This window comes from Bos taurus, chromosome 20 (genome assembly GCF_002263795.3).
Source record: "Bos taurus isolate L1 Dominette 01449 registration number 42190680 breed Hereford chromosome 20, ARS-UCD2.0, whole genome shotgun sequence".
Lineage (NCBI taxonomy): Eukaryota > Metazoa > Chordata > Mammalia > Artiodactyla > Bovidae > Bos > Bos taurus.
In genome coordinates this window covers 23,802,996-23,824,773 of record NC_037347.1, presented here as the reverse complement: position 1 = coordinate 23,824,773, position 21,778 = coordinate 23,802,996, and the positions used below count along the sequence as shown (strand labels likewise).

The following is a 21,778-nucleotide window of genomic DNA, read 5'->3' as shown; positions in this document are numbered from 1 at the left end:
TACGTTTTGATTAATAATTTTATGTCATTTAATAAAGCATAAAGATAGTTTTCTTGTTTTATCTTCTAGAGGCTTTGTTGTTTTTGCCTTTTACAACTAGATCTAGTATCTATATTGATTTTTGTGTAAATGAGCAGAAGGGTCAGATTGAATTACCCTATGGATGTCTAGTCTACCAAGCACTGTTGATTGTCACTACTTTTAACCGGTAAATCCAACCACATAAAAATTTTTTTCTCCAAAATACTGATATTATGCCATTAGAAAAACATTAAATGTTTATTGAAAGTGCTCATGTAAATGTATAACAATGTTTTATAACTTTTAAGAATATTGTGTTAGTAGTTATGTTAATGTGATAATGTGAGTTGCAAAATATTTTAAAAACAATTTCCAAGAAAATATGAAATGAAAAACGAGTAATGTTCAGTTTTATTAGTTAAAATTAGAGTATTCTGGGCTTTAGCCAGTTTTGGTTTGTAACATCTATTTATGTGACTTTTTCTGGTAATAGTGTATATATTTTACAAAGATAATATTTTATGGGAGTTGCTCTTAAAGTAACAAGTGCTGTTTCAGAATTCATTCTAACTTGTTTGCTTTTCAGAAGATGTTTTGATGGTAAATTACAATCAGAGTCAACTAATGTTGGAAAAAACAAGAGAGATGCAGACTTCGAGGGTGCTGATGAACCTATTTTTGGAAAGAAACCCAGAGTGGAAGAGTCAATAACTGAAGATTTAAGGTAGTATTTCCACTATCATAAATGTTGGTAACTCCGGATGGGTAGTTATTTGAAGTTTTGAAAGTTGCTTATATGTTGTTACTTCATGAATGTGTTTGTTGACATAGAGAAATAAAGGTAAATATTCTTTATATATTCAAATAGACATATAACTAGAATGTTTATCTGTGTTTGGGGAAATGGAAAACAGTATAGAAAAGAAAGATTTTTAATATTTTTGAATCCAATTTTAAGAAAGAGGATCACTGGAAGTGTGGGATAAAAGGAAAGAATAAAACTGACTTGAGAAGGAGTATTAGGAGGAATTAAATTTTCACTCTTGCATGCAGCAGTGGAGTGGCTATGAATCTTAAAACTGTCAATGAGGGAGACCCATGGGTATCTGAGGTTGAAATAGTTGATGTTTCTCTCATTTCAGAAGTTGAAACTTTCTAGATATTGATGCTAGTTTCTTAGATTGACCTGTTTCCTATTGTTATGATCATCCTGACTTTGCTTTTCCCTCCTTCTTTGCTGTATTCTAACTTGGCACTACAATGGAAAATTTACTCCAGTGGTTTTTTTGTTTGTTTGTTTTTTTAACCAGTTAGCTGTTGTTGTAACTAGCAAAAGTAGGTACTATAGATGGTGATAGATGTGTCCCTGAAACATTTAAGCTGCACTGTTTGTCCAAGCTAGTGGAATAGGTTACAAAATAATATTGACAATTTAAAATCATTGTTGCGTCTTGTAGTAACCCTTGAGTTTTACCCAAAGTATGATTATTGATTTAAAGTAAAAATCAAAAGTACAGTCAATGAGAGGATAATAAATCTTGTGCAGAAATACATCTATTTTTCTTTAATTTATTCACAGTCATGTCCTTTAAGAGTCTAAACAGAACCTAGATGAGTAAAACCTAGGATTCTGCTGAGACTAAGGAACACTTAAAAATTATAACAACATCTGTATTAGGCTAGTTTATTTTATACTTTCTATCATATAATGGTTTTTATAAGCATCTTTGTGTTTTGAAGTAATGATGATGCTTTGTAGAGGTACTTTTTATTTAAAATAGTCACTGGAACTAAGTTAACATAATTCTTTGAATAATTACGTGGAGTCTATTTGTTTTGTATTTGTAATAAGAGATGCTAGCTGATCATTTTGAATTCTCAGCCTATATAATTCTCAGTAATTTATCAATATTTTAATGTAATTTTAATAATTTTTTTTTTTAAGTTTGGCTGACCTGATGCCCAGAGTCAAGGTACAGTCAGTTGAAACTGTCGAAGGGTGTACACATGAGGTAAGCACAAACAGTGTGTGATTAAGTTGGTGGTGTAAGTGGGATTTTGCTTTGGATTATCTAGTCTGGTGAGCAAGGGGTTTAGCCTCAGGGCTTTGGAAACAATTAGTAGCTTTTCTGCAGAGTACATAGTCTAGTGGAAGGAGCTGGGGCTTTGTATTCAGATACTGACAGTGCTTTTCCTAACTGCTGCTGCTAAGTCGCTTCAGTCGTGTCCCACTCTGTACGACCCCGTAGACGGCAGCCCACCAGGCTCCCCGTCCCTGGGGTTCTCCAGGCAAGAACACTGGAGTGGGTTGCCATTTCCTTCTCCAGTGCATGAAAGTGAAAAGTGAAAGTGAAGTCGCTCAGTCGTGTCCAACTCTGTGCGACCTTATGGACTGCAGCCCACCAGGGCTCCTCTGTCCATGGGATTCTCCAGGCAAGAGTACTGGACTGCGGTGCTATTGCCTTCTCTGTTTCCTAACTACAGTCTTGGGTAAATTTCTTAACCTCTGATGTCAGTTTTCTAATTTGTAAATTTAGAATAATAAGATTTACATCATGGGGTTGTTCTGAAGATTATATAAGAAAATTAGGTAAGATACCCAGCACAGAGTATGTATTTAGTACATGTTCATTCCCATGCTCCTAAAGTCAAGTAACAGTGATGTTTTACAGGTCCTGTGCTTTTTTCATCTTGCTCTGACAACCGATACATTGCAGTTTCATGGTTTCGCCACTAGATGGTGGTCAAGGATAGCTTGTGGTAACCCTTTATCACTGAGAGTTTATGAACCGAAAGGACATGAGGAAACTGTAGCACTAGTTCTTCCTATTAAGCCCCCTTGCCTTTACCATGTAACCTGACGAGTTATTACTACAGATAGTTGGGAAATCTTACTAGAAGTCTTTATTGAATAAGCAAAATAATTCCAGATTAACAAAAATTGCTTTTGATGTAGATTTGGAGCCTTTTTTTTTTAATACTTATTTTTTTAATTGAAATTTGCTTACATTCCTTTAGAATAGCACTTAGTTTGGTGGGTATAATATTCATTAGATCATACATTTAACACTTACGTGAGACCCTCTTTGAAGCTGTGGTCTTAAAAAGATGGGAAAGAAAAGCCAAACACAAATTTAGCTCTCAGGAGGTCAAAGGTTCCTTCTGTCCTCCTTCATGATTATCCTCAAACCCCACATCCTGTTATCTCCTCTCACTTTTTTAGCCGGTCACCTTACCTTTCACTTTATCTAGGGGTTCAAAGATACCAAGTTGGAGTCACATCCAAGGAAAAGGCACTGCCCTGTTTAGGCTGAGGAGGGCTGCTCCGTCAGTGTTCTTGGTCGTATCTTATCCTGCCTCCACAAAGACTTGGATTACTCCATTTTCCCTTGATTGTTTTTAGTGTTTCCTTTTCTGTTTTCCTTTTCTTATCAGCATACGAATATTTAAAATCTTCTCTTTTGTTATATATTTTCCTTTTAACTACTGTGTTGTTTTCTTCATCACCGTTGTAGTTACTCGTTTAGTACCTATCTTTTGAACGCCAGGCACATTTTATTACTGACTGAATATAAAGAGAAACACCACACACACACACACAAATATATATATATGGAGTCCGTTTTTTTCAGAGGTGTTATTGATTGCTCTGCTTAGAAAATCCCTGCTCGACTTCCTAGCCTCCAGTCATCTTTTAGTCTACTGTAGTTAGGTTTCTTCTTTCTCCATGTCTTTCGAACTATTCTGGCAAAAATCGCCAGTAACTGATTGCTAAGTCTATTTGATTTTTTATTTTTCTGTTGGTTTTCTTTTTTTCTGACTCCTTAGTCCCTGTAGGTTTCTCCTCTCCCTATCTGTCTTATGTTAGTGTTACACTGTTTTCAGAGATTAAAAATAAAACTGATTCTTATACATGTGAAAACACAATTTGTTGTTGTTGCTATTAAATCTCAGAGATGTTAAAATCTTAATTGCTTTGTGTTAATGTTTTTTGTTCATGTCATATCGAGTATCAAGGAGAAATGTGAGGGAAGTGAAATTGGATCATACCATGATTGAGGATCTAGTCCCAAGATTTTCAGATTCAGAAATTTGATTTTGTCAGTGTGCCAGCGATTGTGCTCTTTAGAACAGTCACTTTGGTACTCATGGTATAGTGTAGCAAAAGAAGGACATTTCCTAAAATTAATGGATAAGTAATCCTCTTACTATCAAACTACCTGGGAATCAGAAGCTACTTAGAAGTTTCCTAGAGTCATAAAAGGAGAATATGTAGTCTTAAGGAAAAGATTGATGAAAACTATTCCTGTCCCCCAGAAAGGTTCATTCACTAATAAAAACACCTCTTGAATTTATCCTTTTGTAGTGTGTGCTGGATAAGCTTCCAAACTCTGCCCCTTTGTAGATTCCATTTAGAGTGTCACATTTCTTTTAATACATTCATTATATTAGATATTTTACATTAGGTTTCATAATTTATTGTTTCACTTAATTATAGTCAGGTTCCACTTACCGCTTTTTGAAATGCTGCACACATCATCTTGATTGCAATTGAATTGCACGTTTACCAACAACCTCTCAATATTTCTAAGACAGCTAATCTTATCTCATAATTGTTTGTTGAAATTTTGCTCTTAGAAATGATTTCTGACTTCTTTGTGTACCTTACTTTGCCCTTATTATTTATACACTACTTGGCTTAAGTCTTGGGAATTTAGGTATATTGTGAACTGCTCTGCAGATCTTAATCTTCACTAGAGGAAAATTAATTTCCTGTTCCAGGGAATACTTTATTCTATATAGTTTTCTTTCATATAGTGGCATCCCTTTTTATGTCCATTCAGCTTTTTTGAGTATTCATTAATGTCAAGAAGTACATTAGATACAGAATATACAAAGATAGCTGAGATAAGTCCTAGAACTTAATAAAGTTTCTTTTGGGAGGTAGACTTAAATGCTTTTGATTATATAACTATTAGGTAAACACTTTTTTGGAATGTTGTAACATTTGCATTTGCCTTGTTCTTGAAGATGGTTATTTAATTTTGTAGTGTCTAAGACTGTCAGCAACACTTTAGTTCATCACCTTTATTTTTCAAACCATCTTTAATTATGGTATGCTGAATACATCAATTCTTGAATGGTAAATTTTTTTTTTTAAACATCAGGTTGCACTTCCTGCAGATGAAGATTATCTACCACTTAAACCTCGAGTTGGAAAAGCTGCAAAGGTTTGTACCTTGAGCGGTACAGTTGGTACAGTTGTGTGAGTCTGTTTTCCTAAAAATCTTAAAGGTAAACTTTAAAATGAGATTTTTATATTTCTGTGTGTGTTTGTGTGTATGTGTATGTAGATACACACTCTGAAGCTTCCACTTGAAGTCAGATATGGTGAAAACCAAATCAGTAAACAACCATACTGAAAACCAAGCATCATGTGATAAGATTTTTAAGCATAATTCTCAGCCATTTCAAAGAATCTAATGAAAAGTATCAATCTTTCTCTAGAAAAAAATGCATATGTACAATATGTTTTGCATACAGTTCTGGAGCCTAACAAGCTTCTAATGAAACTTAAACTCTAATGCTGATACTAAATGTATTTTGAATCGCTGATAGACTATAAAAGAGTAGTGTAGGTTTTCCAAGTCATTTTCTTTAAGTAAAAATGGCAGTACTGTGCGGTAAACTTGAATTTTTAAAGTCTGATAGATATATTATTCTGCCTCTGATGAGTGAACTTCATTGAGGACTTGACTTTTCAGACTCTCAGTGTTCCCAGCTGGGAAAGAAAACTACACCTATGTTAGGAGTTGCTGTGGAGATTAATATGTGGGAAATGTGTTCCACAGTGCCTCCCATAAAGCATGTTCTTAATATATGGTAATAATCATGTTGTAATTAGTATATGTGTAAGCATAATAATTGAAAGATTAGACAGCAGAAATAACATATTCTGTCTGATTAAAGTTTTCTTTTTAATTCTTCCTAATTTTCTCTAGTGGACAGAATGTTTCCCAAGTAGACTCATAAATGCTTCCATAACGCTTCTGGGGGTAGCATCTCTTGGTTTTAAGTATGTTCTGATGTGGCAAGGTATCTTCATACATATATTAATTTTTTTTTATAGGAATATCCATTCATTCTTGATGCTTTTCAAAGAGAAGCCATTCAGTGTGTTGATAATAATCAGTCTGTTTTAGTATCTGCACATACATCAGCAGGAAAAACTGTTTGCGCTGAGTGAGTAGCTTTCTTTTTAAATGGGATTTTAGAACTGTTAATATTTGCTGGGTACATTTAGGTGCTCTTGTGTTGGGTGCATAAATGTCTATAAATACTATATCGTCTTGTTGGGCTGGCCCCTTTATCATTATGTCATGTCCTTCTTTGTATGTTGTTACAGTTTTAAAGTTAATTTTGTTTTATGTAAGTGTAGCTACCAAGACTTTCTTTTGGTTTCTGTTTTGCATGGAATATCTTTTTCCATTCCTTCATTTTTAAGACTGTGTGTCCTGCATCTGAAGTGAGTCTCCTATACGCAGCATATGAATGGCTCTTGTTTTTTTTAATCCATTCAACCATTCTGTCTTTTGATTGAAGAATTAGTCCATTTACATTTTATTATTGGTAAGTGTGTATGTACTGCCATTTTGCTAATTGTTTTCTGGCTGTTTTGCAGTTTCCCTCTGTTCCTTTTTTCTTCTCTTGCTCTCTTTGTAGTTTTAAAATAGAATCTTAAGATAGCTTTGTTTCTTACCATACTCTTTAAAAAGTTTAAATTTTCTCTATTTGGTTTCTGTAAGTAAATTTAGACTTTTCATTTCCTTTCTTATTACTCTGGGCTTTATTTGATCTTTTTCTAGTTTTTTAAAGAAAGCAGGTGAGGTCATTGATTTCAGACCTTTCCTTTTCTAATATAGACATTTAGTGCTGTAAATATCCCATCAGTCATGAATATTGGTCATGATTCACTAATTCTGTGTTCATTTTTTCTGTGTTTCATTTCAGGTCTTTTCTCATGCTCTATCTTCAGATTCATTAATCTTTGCTTCTGCATCACCTAATCTGTCCTTAATCCTTTTCAGTGAGACATGTATAGTTTTCTTTGTTAGAAGTTCATTTGTATGTGTGTTTAGTGTTTTCCACATGTCTACTTAACTTTCCTCCAGCTTCTTGAACAACAGAATACAGTTTAAAAACTGTTTAAATATTCCTTCTTACTATTACTTTCATCTGTGTTATTTCCTGATCTGTTTCAATTAATTGACTTTTCCCATCATTATAAATCAGTGTTTTCCTGCTGCTTTACATACTGCTCTGATGTGATGTTTGGCTGTTTTTAATTTCATCACTGACTTTTGGCAGTTTAATTATGACGTGCCTTTACATAATTCTTCTCATATTTCTTATGCTTGAATTTGTTTGGCTTCTCAGGTTGTAGGTTGGTTTGTTTTCATCAGATTTGGAAAAATTTCAACTACTTTTTGCTTAAAATAGTACCCTTTTTAGTACTCAGAGACCTCACTTAAACTTGTGTTAGTCATTTTAAGTTGTCTCAGAGCTCACTGATACTTATTATTTTTTGTTTATTCTCTGTGTTTCATTTTGGACAGCTTTAAGTTTATTCTTGTTTTTTTTTTGCAATGTCTAATTTGATTTTAATTCTATCAGTTTATTTCATCTCAGATTTAGATTTTTCGTGCTAAAATTTTGGTTCGTGTCTCTTAATATTTTTAGTATTTCTTTTAAGCATGCTATTTAATCTTTCCTCAGTTTTCTTGAATATATAAAATACAGTTATACTGTAATGGTAATTTTCTGTGTCCTCATTTACTGATTCTGTTTTCTCATTTTTGGATGCCTTTTCATTTATTTATTTTTACTTCTTATTTGTTATATTTGCCTCCTTATATTTTTTAATTCACAAGACATTGTGAATTTTACCTTCTTGGGTGATGACTATTTTTGCATTTCTATTAATATTCTTGAGCTTTGTTGTGGGATACAGTTACTTGGAGAAAAATATAGTTCTTCCAAGGCTTCTATGATTTTAGGCAGGACTAGAGAAGCATTTAACTTAAGGCTACTTTTCTCCACTTTTTAATATATTTCTTGATATTCTAGCCAGTATCTTATAAATTACGAATTTTTCCACCATGGCTAGTGGGAACCTGAGTTACTCCCAGCTCTGAAGATTGTATCATTTTTTTAGTTCCACTCCATTTGGTGGTTTTTTCCCATTGCTTCAAGTTGTTTCCTAACACTTATTCACTGATGATTACTTATTTAAAGACACCAGAATGTTCAGCAGATGTTCAGAGCTTTCCCTTTGTCTACCTCTTTCCTCTCTGGTTATTTTGAGCTGCAGTGTAGCTGCCATGGCTTCCCCAGACTCCCACTGTCCGCTTAACTTCCGAAAACCTTCAAGGTTCATCTCCTGAAACTGTGACTTGGAAACTCTGTGGACAATAATCTGAGATTATGTCATTTACTTCCCTCTTCTCAGGGATTACTCTGTGATTATTCAGTATGTGAAATCATTGTTTCACATATTTTATCCTATTTTGCAGTTGTTACAGGTGGGTAGGTAAACCCAGTCCTTGTTACTCCATGCTGAAAATAAGTAGATATTTTATGTATTATTTTTAATACATGGTCTCTATTACTATAGTAGTTCTCTTAGCTAATGTGTAAAATAAATATGTATTGTTTGTGTTTTAAGTTTTTTGATAGGTGTTATATTTTCTTCTAAAATGTATGTAAAGACCATTGTTCTAGAGTCTTACTACTTAAGAGTATGGTCCTAGACCAGATGCATGCATATCACCTACTAGCTAAATTAGGCAAAAATCTCACACCCCACCCTAGAACTGCTGAATCATAATCTGCATGTTAACAAGATCACCAGTTGATGCATACATCTGTTAAAGTTTGAGAGGAACTGGGCCATTCTGAAAGTGGGTTCTGCTCTTTAATGTGGATGGGATTTTGCAGTCTATTGCAGATAGACGTCTGTGGGTTAACTTGTTTTTCCTTAATATGTGCAACTGTCTCCAATATCTAGTTCATGGATGTCTTGACCACGTACCCATTAATCAGTCATTCCCCATTCCCTTAGCTCCAGTTTCTTTCAGCCACCAGTCTGCTTTCTGTTTGTATGAATTTACCTTTTCTGGGTATTTTATTTAAATAGAATCATATGATATATGGCTTTTTGTTTATGTTTTATTTCACTAAGGATGATGATTTTAAGATTCATCTGTGTTGTGGTATACATCAGAATTGAGTTCCTTTTTATGGCTAATATTTTGTGACTGATTAATTATATAGTATGATATACCACATTTTGTTTATCCATTCATCAGTTAATAGATGTATGAGTGTTTCCAATTTTTTGGCTATTATGAATGATGCTTTTAGAAATGTTTATGTACCAGTGTTTGTTTGAACACATCTTTTTCCTTATCTTCAGTATATACTTAGGAATGGAATTGGTCATGTTTGATTCTGTGTTTAACTTTTTGAGGGATCACCAAACTGTTTTCCATAGCAGCTGCATCGCTTTATTTTCCCATAGTTATATGAGGGTTTCAGTTTCTCCATGTCTTTGCCAACACTTGTTACTACCTTTTTAAAAAAATTGATTATGTAGTAAATTTATTTTATGATTGTTTTAAATAAAAACTTTTTAAATGTGGATTTTCAGCGTAATATAGGTTAGTCAGAATAATACAGAACATTCTGCAAGGTGAACTAGTTGGGTTTCTGAAAAGAATTCCAGAAACAAAAAAGCACAATAATGTTACTTGTTTCTAGATAAGATTAATGTTCTGTGGGTATTGGTAGTGATATAATCCTATATAGTGTTCACTATTCTAATTTCCAATATGTGAAGTTTATTTTTAAATAATTTTTCTTTCAGTTTTATTGAGATAGAACTGACACAAAGCACTGTATAAGTTCAAAGATTGCAGCATAATGATCTGACTTAACGTGCATCCTAAAATGACTATAATTAATGATGGCTTGGTAAACATCCATCATTTTGTATAGATACAGAACTAAATAGAAAACTTTTTTCTTGTGATGAGAAAAGAACTCATTTAACTTTTTTATATAACTCTTAGCAGTGTTAACTATGTTTATCATATTGTGCATTACATCTCTACTATTTAGAAATGGAAGTTTCTACCTTTTGACCATCTTCATCCCATTTCCCGCCTGCCCCCACATCTGGTAACCACGGATCTGATCTTTTTCTGTAAATTCATTTGTTTTGAAGTATAATTGACCTGAAACACTGTGTTATTTCCTATTACACAACATAGTGATTTGATATTCCTATACATTTCAAGATGGTCGCCATGGTAAGTCTGTTTACACTATGTCACCATAAAAAGATATATAATTATTAGACTAGATTCTCACACTATATCTTTCATACCTATGACTCATTTATTTTATGGCTGCAAGTTTATACCTCTTAAGGTTCCTCACCTGTTTTTTTCCTCCCCTCACTACCCTCCTCTCTGGTGATTACCTGTTGGTTTTCTGTATCTATAACTATTTCTGTTTTATGTTTGTTCATTTATTTTTTATATTCCACATATAAGTAAAACAATATAATATTTGTCTTTTTCTGACTTATTTCACTTAGCACAATGCTCTCTGAGGCCATCTGTGTTGTAGCAAATGGCAAGATTTCATTCTTTTTTATTACTTAATAATATTCCGCACATATACATATACCACATCCATTCATCTGTTGATGACACTTGGGTTACTTTTGTATTTTGACAATTGTAAATGATGCTGCAGTGAACATAGGGGCATGCATATTTTTTCTTACCAGTGTTTCTGTTTTCTTCGGATAAATACCCAGGAGTGGAATTGCTGGATCATATGACAGTTTTATTTTTAATATTTTGAGGAATCTCCATACTGTTTTCCATGTTGACTGCACCAGTATACATTCCTACCAGTAGAACACAAGGATTCCCTTTTCTCCACATCCTTACCAACACTTGTTACTTCTTGCCTTTTTGATAATAGTCATTCTGTTAGTTGTGAGTGTGATATCTCGTGTTTTGATTTGTATTTCCTTGATGACTAATGATACTGAGCGTTTTTTAGTATGCTCATTGGCCTTCTGAATGTCTTTGGAGGAGTGTCTGCTTAAGTCCTTTTTTACTTGCTCATTAGGTTGTTTGCCTTGTTTAGTTGTGATAGTTGTTTTGTATTCTGATACTAGTTCCTTGTCAGATATATGATTTGCAAACATTTTCTCTTTTTAAAGTATAAGTCATCCTTTTACTTTAAGCGTATTTTTTGAGGGACAAATGTCTTTAATTTGACCAAGTGCAATTTGTCTGTTTTCTTTTCATGTTATTTTAAAGAAAGCATTGCCTAATCCAAGACCACAAAGATTTATGCCTATATTTTCTTCTAAGAATTTTATAATTTTAGGTATTAGTTCTTTGGTCCTTTTTGAGGTTTTACATTTCTGTATAATTTATAAGGTAAAGGTTCAACTTCATTTTTTTCATGTGGCTATCCAGTTGCCTCAGAACCATTTGTTGAAAGACTGTTTTCTCCCCTCAATCTTGGCACCTTTTCAGAAGTCAGTTTTTGTTCACAGGTTAACTCTTAATAATTTATAATATATTTTATTTCTTCATCATGGAGAAATTACAGCTTTCCTGTTAAACAGCTGAATTAAGTGTTCTTAACAATGATCGCATGAAGAGTGAAGAAGATCATAAAGGAAAAAAAAGATAAAAATTGCACCAATCACCCTGTTCAGCAGTGCTTTTACTTTGGCATAGTGGTGGATATTTTTCATGAGTTTTGGAATATCGTCCTTCAGATAGTCAGAGCCTGAGTACTGTATATTAGTCTTTTTAGACCTTGGCTGAGGTGTAACTCAAAAGTTTTCTTTTTGTAGGGGAGTTAGAGGAGTGCAGCTTTGGATCTTAGATTATCATTGAAACAGTATCAGCCAATTGCAGAGTAGTCTAATCTGTTAGATTCAGACGCATTGTGGTCCAGTATTACCTAGTTCTGTCCAGTGGAATGGGACTGATTTTTTTTATTGTCCATTCCTTTTTAGAGGTACTGAAGTCAGAAGCTTGTTTCCTCCTAAGGCACAAATTATAGCTCTGACTATTTTTAGTTCAGTTATTTTATCTCACTTTGAGAAGTGTACAGGTGTATAGTAGTTGGTGCATTATCCATTTGAAGCCAGCATATACAGATGTTAGAATTCTGGGCATTAGTGTAACTTTGCTTTAGTTTTTGCTACTAAAGCATAGAGATTTTCAGTATAGGAAATTTTCCAGTGTATGTTAAAACCTGCTTTCGTAGTCTTGGTTTCACTTCAGTCCAGTCGCTCAGTCGTGTCTGACTCTCTGAGACACCATGGACTGCAGAATGCCAGGCTTCCCTGTCCATCACCAGCTCCTGAAGGATGCTCAAACTCATGTCCATTGAGTCAGTGATGCCATCCAACCACCTCATCCTCTGTCGTCCCCTTCTCCACCCACCTTCAGTTTTTCCCAGTATCAGGGTCTTTTCCAGTGAGTCAGTTCTTTGCATCAGGTGGCCAAAGTATTGGGAGTTTCAGCCTCAGCGTTAGTCCTTCCGTGAATATTTGGGACTGATTTCCTTTAGGACGGACTGGTTCGATCTCTTTGCAGTTCAAGGGACTCTCAAGAGTTTTCTCCAACACCACAATTCAAAAGCATCAATTCAGCTTTCTTTATAGTCCCAGCTCTCACATCCATACATGACAACTGGAAAAACCATGGCTTTGACTAGACGGACCTTTGTTGGCAAAGTAATGTCTCTGCTTTTTAATATGCTGTCTAGGTTGGTCATAGTTTTTATTGCAAGGAGCAAGCGTCTTTTAATTTCACGGCTCCAGTCACCATCTGCAGTGATTTTGGAGCCCAAGAAAGTAAAGTCTGTCACTGTTTCCATTGTTTCCCCATCTGTTAGCCATGAAGTGATGGGCCTGGATGCCATGATCTTAGTTTTCTGAATGTTGAATTTTAAGCCAACTTTTTCACTCCACTCTTTCACTTTCATGAAGAGGCTCTTTAGTTCCTCTTTGCTTTCTACCATAAGGGTGGTGTCATCTGCGTATCTGAGGTTATTAGTATTTCTCCAGGCAATCTTGATTCCAGCTAGTGCTTCATCCAGCCCAGCATTTCGCATGACGTACTCTGCATATAAGTTAAATAAGCAGGGTGACAATATTCAGCCTTGATGTACTCCTTTCCCAATTTGGAACCAGTCTGTTCCATGTCCACTTCTAACTGTTGCTTCTTGACCTGCATACAGATTTCTCAGGAGGCAGGTCAGGTGGTCTGGTATTCCTATCTCTCGAAGAATTTTCCACAGTTTGTTGTGATCCACACAGTCAGAGGCTTACTCTGAGTTAGGAGACTGTAAAGAGATTTTAAGAAATTCACCAGGGTTATAGACACTTTTGAAAGCTCTTGAGTCCTGCTGTGGAAAACAGTCTAGTAGGTGTTCAAAAAGATACTTATAGAATTACTGTACAACTCAGCAGTTCCACTCCTAGGCATATTATGCCAAAGAATTGAAAACAAATACACAGATGCTTATAGATGAAGGTTCACAGCAGTACTGTTCACAATAATGAAAAAAAAGGTAGAAACAACCCGAAGTCCATCAGTGGATGAATAGATAAATAAATCTGGTGTATCTGTACAATGAAATAGTACTCAGCTATGGCAGCATTGAGATACTGATGCATGCTACAGTGTGGATGAACCTCAGAAACGTTCTGCTGAGTAAAAGAAGCCAGACTCAGTAGGTCACATATTATTTGATTCCGTTTGTGTAGAATATTTCAGGTAAATTCTTAGAGAGAGAGCAGATTGGTGGAGGCCAGGGAATATTTAGAGGAGGGGAGCAGAAAGTAGCTGCTTAATGAATATGGGGTTTTTGGAGGGATGAGAATTATGTTAAGAATCAGATAGAGGTGGTAGTTGAACAGCGTAGTGAATGTGCTAAAATCCACTCAGTTGTGCACTTTAAAACAGTTTTAGGTTTTATGAATTTTACCTCAATAGAAACCTCCAATGAAGTGTATATTTGTATGTACGTACCAGATTTTGTGATTTCAGTGAGTGGTTCATGGATCTCAGATAAAGATTTCCCCTAGGAATTCAAGAACTCAGGGTAAACTCCAATGTTAGCTGATAAGTATAACAAGTACATTTTCATTTATAAGTCTGATGCTAGATTAATATATTGGGACCAGGTTGTTTACCTAGGTAATTGAGTAGCTTTCCTGACCCTGTTTATTTTTTTGTTCTATGTAAAGCTTTTTTTAAAAGCATTAGCTTTATTATTATATAATTTAAATATTATGAAATCCACCCATTTAATAAATTTGTACAGTTGTGCAACCCTCAGCAGTTTTAGGGTGCTGTCCCTAGTTTTCTTATGAGTGTGTGCATTCACCCTGCCTCCATCTCCAACGCTGGCGCTGATCCGCTTTGCCTAAGTAGTTTTGCCTTTTCTAGAAGTTTCATACAAATGAAATCATGTAATATGGAGTCTTTTGTGTCTTTTTCTGTTTAAAATAACACTTAGAGGTTCATTCATATTGCATATATCATTAGTTCTTTTCTTTTTATTGATGTCATGTTGCGTTTTATGGATACATGACGTTTTGTTTATTCCGTTGATAGAAATTTGAATTGTTTTGCATTTTTGACCATTCTAAGTAATTCTGACACGAACATACATATACAGGTCTTTATGTAGACACGTTTTTATTTCTCTTGGGTAGATAGATACTTAGATTAGATACTTAGTAATTGTTGGATTTTATGGCAAATGTATATTTAACGATTCAGTAAATGACCAGACTGTTTTCCAAAGTGGCTGTACCATTTTGTATTCCTGTCATAATGGATAAGGAATCTTATGTTTCTCTTATGTCCTGTTTCTCTTATGTCCTAACCACCTCTTGGCATAATCTTTTTTGATTATACCTGTTTTAGTGTGGATATCTAATGATGTTCCACAGTGGTTTTAAATTTCTTTGATGACTAATAAAATGTTAAGTATCATTTCATTTGCTTATCACCCATTTGTATATCTTAAATGAAATACCTATTTCAGTCTTTGCTGATTTTTAAAATTGAATTGTTTGTCTTATTGCATCATAAATAATTCTTTAAATTATCTTAATGGTATCATTTGTAGCACAAAAGATCTTAAATTTGATGGTCAACTTCTCGTATATTTTCTTTTATGGATTGATCATGCTTTTGATATCAATACTTAAGACATTTATGCCTATCCCAATATCACAAATATTTTCCCTTTTATTTTCTTCTTGAAGTTTATAGTATTAGCCATTCCACTTAAAGCTGTGATTTCCTTTGAATTAATTTTTATGTATGATGTGAGGTAAAGGTGGGGTTTAAATTAACCTTTTTGTATGTGGATAATTGTTCCAGTTGAAAAAAATGATGATTTTCCCACTGAATTGTCTTTGAATTGAATTGACTGTTGAAATCCTAGTGAACTGACCATAAATGTATAGGTTTGGCTTTGAACTTGCTGTTCTGTTTATTTCTGTGTCTATCCTTATACTAGTCCATGCTATCTTGATTACCATAGCTTTAAAGTATGTATAAAATTTAGGTAATTAGAGTCCTCTAACTTTATTCTTAAAATTGTTTGGGCTCTTCTAGGTCCTTTTTGTTCCTCAATAAAAATTTAAATTAGTGTATTAATTTCTACCCAAAACGACTACTTGCATTTTTATGCTGATTGTGTTGTATAGATTAATTTGGGGAGAATTTTCATTTTAACATTATTATAGACTCTTCCAGTCCATTAGCATGGTATATTATTTATTATTCACATCTTCTTTAATTTCTCTCAGCAATATTTTGTAGTTTGTGTACAGATTTTATATATCTTCCTCTTTTTTAACACATTTTTTCTTAAATCTCTAAGTATTTTATTGCTTTGTGCTGTTGCAAATGACATTCTTAAGTTCATATTTGGGTTGCTAATGGCTTGTGAAGTACAGTTTATTTTTATATGTTAGTATTTTATATTGTCACTTTGTTAATAAAGTGGCTTACTAACAAGTTATAGTAACTTTGCATATTCCATAAGATTTTCTACATAGTTGGTCATATTGTCTGTGAATAAAGACAGTTTTTTCTGCTTCTTGCTGATGTTTTATCCCATCTGTTTCATTTTCTTATTGCATTGGCAAAATCCAGTGGAAATCCTTGAATGTTCCTGATCTTAAATGAATAACATTCAGTGTTTCACCATGAAGTGTAATTTAACTAGCTTTTTCCTAGGTTCCTTTTATCAGGTTGAGTAAGTTCCTTTCTATTCTTAATTGGGAACAAATGAAAGAATTAAAAAAACACCCATTTGAATGGCTGTTACAAAAAGATAAGAGATAACGAGTGTTAGCAAGTATGTGAAGAACAGGAAACCCTTGTGCAATTTTGTGGAAATATAAATTGGTACAGTTACTGTGGAAAACAGGGTGGTGATTTCTTAAAAATTAAAAATAGAATATAATTCAGCAATCCCACTTCTGGGTATGTATCTAAAGGAAATGAAGCCAGTATCTTGAAGCAATGTCTGCATTCCCATTATTCACAATACCCAAGACAAGGAAAGCTTTGTCTATCAGCAGATGGGTGGATGAAGAAAATGTAGTTTCTGTCTGTCTATATCCATATACATACACACACACACAGAGTCAGTCACAATGGAATATTATTTAGCCATCAAAGAAGGAAATCCTGCTGTTTGTGACAGCATGAATGGACCTTGAGAGCATTATGTTAAGTCAGATAAGTCAGAGAAAGACAAACACTTGTGATCTCAGATGTGGAATCTAAAAAAGTTGAATTTATTGAAACAGAGTTGAATGGTAGTTTCCAGGGACTGAGATGGGCAGGGTGGGGGAAGTAGGAAGATGGTGGTGAAACGAAACAAACTTCTGGGTATAAGATGAGTAGTTCTGGGTATCTAACATAGAGCATGGTGATTACAGTTAACAGTACTGTATTATATACTTGAAAGTTCCTAAGAGGGTAGATCTTAAATGCTCTCACCAGAAAAAAAAAGGTAATTAATGAGGTGATAAGGATGTAAATTAAGCTTATTGAGGTAATCATTTCACAATATATATGTGTATCAAATTTTACAGTATATAGTTTAAACTTCCATAATGTTATAGATCATTAAATCTTAATAAAACTGGGGAAAATAAGTGTATTGAGGATTAAAAAAGAAGCATTGTATTTTATTAAATCCTTTTTCCATCTGTAGAGGCAAGGATATGGTGTTTGCTTTTTATTCTTTTAAAGTGGTACATTACAAATTTCCTGTTGTTAAACCATCCTTATATTCTCAGAAGAAACCTAGATGTTTATGGCAGTTGATCATTTTATATAATGTTGCCAGTTTCAGTTTACTCATATTTTGTTCTGGAATTTCTTTGAATCTTCATGAGAGATTTGGATATGTAGTTTTCGTTGTTTTTTTTTTTTTAACAAGATCTTTGTCTATTTTTTTTTTTTCATCTGAAATTCATATTTATCGGGGTATCTTGTATTTTTTTAATTAACTTATTTTAATTGGAGGCTAATTACTTTACAATATTGTAGTGGTTTTTGCCATACATTGACATGAATCAGCCATGGGTGTACATATGTCCCCCATCCTGAACCTCCTTCCCACCTCCCTCCCCATCCCATCCCTCAGGGTCATCCCAGTGCACCGGGCCTGAGCGCCCTGTCTCTTACATCAAACCTGGCCTGACAGTCTGTTTCACATGTGGTAATATACATGTTTCAAAGCTATTCTGTCAAATCACATCCCACCCTTGCCTTCTCCCACAGAGTTCAAAAATCTGTTCTTTACATCTGTGTCTCTTTTGCTGTCTCACATATAGGGTCATCGTTACCATCTTTCTGAATTCCATATGTATACGTTAATATACTGTATTGGTGTTTTACTTCACCCTGTATAATAGGCTCCAGTTTCTTCATTAGAACTGATTGAAATGCATTCTTTTTAATAGCTGAGTCTAGTTTTGATATCATGTTAATACTGACTTCGTAATATAAGTTGAGAAGTGACCCTCCTGGTCTGTTTTCTCTAAGAGTTTGTGTAGGTTTGGTATTTTCTCTTTAAATGTTTGACAGAACTTATTAATGAAGCCATCTGAACTACCTAGGCTTTTCTTTATGAGACAGTAAAAGTGAAAGTTGCTTAATCATGTCCGACTCTTTGCAGTCCCACGGACTGTAGCCTGCCATGCTCCTCTGTCCGTAGAAGTCTCCAGGCCAGTATACTGGAGTGATCAGCCATTCCCTTCTCCAGGGGATCTTCCTGACTCAGGGATCAGACCCAGGTCTCCCACATTGCAGGCAAATTCCTTACTGTCTGAGTCACTAAGGAAGCCCAAGAATACTGGAGTAGGTAGCCTGTCCCTTCTTCAGCAGTTCTTCCTGACCCATGACTCAAAGCAGGGTTTCCTGCATTGCAGGTGGATTCTTAACTAGCTGAGCTACCAGGAAAGCCCTTCTTTATGGGAAGATTTTTAAATTTCAAGCTCAGTTTCCTTTCTTGTTGAGTCAGTTTTGGTAATCTTTGTCTTCCAAAGAGTTTCTTGAGGTGGAATTAGATTGATTTTAGATTATTCTTCCTTTCTAATATTCATGTTTAAAACTTTAATTTTCCCTCTTATTACTGCTTTATATGCATCCTATAAATTTTGAGTTTTTAATTTAATTCATTCTTTAGTTTCTCTTTATTTCCTCTTATCTTTATCTTTCAAGTATTTGTTAGTTTTTCCATACATCTTTCTATTTTGGGGTTTCTAATTCAACTTCTTTGTGGTTGAAAAAGATACTTTATAATTTCAATAATTTGATTTAATGATTGATGTGGTTGTATTTATATTTGCCTTTTGTTTTTTAGTAATGTCTCGTGTTTTTACAGCCTTCTATTATATTTAACAAATATTTTTTAGTATACCATTTTAATTCCTTTAATTTTTTTTAACCTTTGAATTACATGTTTAGTGATTATTCTCACAGCCACAATCTCTATAAAATATTGGTAGCCTTATTTCTTCTTGTCTGTGCTATTTTTGCTACCTATATATTTCAGCTATATATGCTGTGTGTGCATGTGTGCTCACTCAGTCATGTCCAACTCGCAGCCTCATGGACTGTAAGCCCACTAGGCTCCTCTGTCCATGGAATTTTTCCAGTCAAGAGTACTGGAGCAGGTTGCCATTTCCTGCCCAGGGATCTTCTCAACCTAGGGATCAAACTTGAGTCTCCTATATTGCAGGTGGATTCTTTGCCACTGTGCTACCTGCTATAAATCCAGTATAATACAATGTTAAAATAATGTTTTTGCTTTAAATAATCTTTTATGTTTTAAAAAATACTAATTGAATAAAAGAGAAGTATGTAAAGTCTTACATTTACCCACATATTTATTATTTTAAGCTCTATTCTTTTCTCTGGATTCTGGTTAAAGAATTTTTTAAAAATATTTCTTGTATGGTTGATGTTTTAGCAGTGAATTCCCTCAATTTTTATTTGAAAATGTCTTTGTTTTGCTTTTATTTTTGAAAGGATAATGCCACTGAATATATAGTTCTTGACTGACAATTTTTTTCTTTTGAATATTGGATAGTCATTCTACTGTTTGACTATTGGATAGTCATTCTATTGTTTCATTCTACTCCATTTTTTCCCATCAGAAGTAAGCCTTAATTATGGTGGTGGTCTCTTGTATGTTTTGAGTTGTTTTTCTTTTGCTGCTTTGAAGACTTTCTTTTTGTCTTTGTCAGTCAGCAGTTTGTTTCTAGATGTGATTCCAAAGTTTTTCCTGCTTTGGTTCATTGTGTCCATTGGATCTATGAAGTGAAGTTGCTCAGTCGTGTCTGATTCTTTGTGACCCCATGGACTGTAGCCTAACAGGCTTCTCCATTCATGGGATTTTCCAGGCAAGAATACTGGAGTGGGTTGCCATTTCCTTCTCCAGGAGATCTTCCCAACCCAGGGATTGAACCCAGGTCTCCTGCGTTGTAGGCAGACGCTTTACCATCTGAGCCACCAGGGAAGGACCTGTAGATTAATATTTTTTAAAAAACAAGTTTAGAAGTTTTTTTATTGTTATTTTTTTTTAAAAATGTTTGTTTTGCCTCTTTCTCAGTTTGGTACTTCTGTTGAAACACACAGGGCTTCCCAGGTGGCACTAGTGGTAAAGAATCTGCCTGACAATGCAGGAGACACAGAGACGTGGGTTTGACCCCTGGGTTGGGACGATCCCCTGGAATAGGAAATGACAGCCCACTCAGGTGTTTTTGCCTGGAAAATTCCATGGGCATAGGATCCTGGCAGGCTACAGTCCATGGGGCCATAAAGAGTCAGACTCGACTGAGTGCACACACACACATACATTGGAACACTTGAGGTTGTCCCACTAATCTTTGACTGTCTGTTTGTTTTTCTTCTGTTTCTTTCTTTCTTTAGCTTTGATAATTTCTATTGATTTATCTTCATATTTACAAATTCTTTCTTCTGCCTTCTCATATCTGTTCTTGAGCCATCTAGTGGATTTTTCATTTCATAATTGTATATTATTTTACTTTTCATCTATAAAGTTTTCATTTGGTTTTGTTGTTGTAGTTTCAGTTCTCTATTGAGATTGCCCCTTTGAATCACTGTCCTGTGTCCTTTAATTCTTAGAACATGGTTTCCTTGCATTTTTTGGACATGTCTTTTACAGCTTCTTTGAAGTCTTTGTTTGATAAGTCCAACATCTGGGCCCACTCAGTTTCTCATGACTGCTTCTTTTTCTTAAGTGTTGATCACACTTTCCTGTTTCTCTTTATGACTTCTCGTTTTTTACAGCATCTGTATATTCTTTTCTCTTTGATGTATATTTCTTACTATTCATATTTCACCATGTTTGGACAACTTTTGATTTTTTAATTATTTCACTCTTTGGGGGCATGATCAGGATGAACATTGTTTTTGTCTCCTGAAATCTGTCATAAGCCTATTGTTGGTAGGAACTGTATCTTAAATAAGGAACATGTACCACAGTGCTAAGTTTAGTCCTGATTTCATGGTGTGTATTTAAATATTTAACTCAATTGAATTTTCTTTGAAAAAGAAAAACTATCTTGTAGTGCATTAATCTTTATGAAAGAACTATTGGAACTTGGTACAATTTCCAGTCAGGGACAGAGTTGATAACTAATATAAGTGCAAAGTGGATATATATGATTAACTTATTTGTGAAACTCAAAAACAACTCATTTTCCAGTGTTTATTAAATATTTATAGTCTTTAGGTAAAAACTGACAGGTAGAGGCTCTGTCACCCCACTCCAGTACTCTTGCCTGGAAAATTCCATGGACGGGGGAGCCTGGTAGGCTGCAGTCCATAGGGTCGTTGGGAGTTGGACACGACTGAGCGACACTTTCACTTTTCACTTTCCTGCATTGGAGAAGGAAATGGCAACCCACTCCAGTGTTCTTGCCTGGAGAATCCCAGGGACGGGGGAGCCTGGTGGGCTGCCGTCTATGGGGTCGCACAGAGTCAGACACGACTGAATCGACTTAGCAGCAGCAGCAGCAGCAGCAGAGGCTCTGTAAACTTTTAGAGGTCCATCTGCAGAGCCAAAGGTATTTTGCTTCCAA

At 34.6% G+C, this 21,778-nt stretch overlaps 1 protein-coding gene across 2 annotated transcripts in view; it reads left to right on the top strand.

Annotated features, from left to right (window-relative positions):
* The window catches only part of MTREX (Mtr4 exosome RNA helicase), a 91,241-nt gene that overhangs the window by 5,326 nt on the left and 64,137 nt on the right, over positions 1-21,778 (top strand). Inside the window, 4 exon segments of one of the 2 annotated variants that reach the window (NM_001099012.1) lie at positions 608-745; positions 1,967-2,033; positions 5,190-5,252; positions 6,152-6,264. In NM_001099012.1, the coding sequence (NP_001092482.1) occupies positions 608-745; positions 1,967-2,033; positions 5,190-5,252; positions 6,152-6,264 (381 nt within the window). 2 annotated transcript variants of the gene reach the window in all.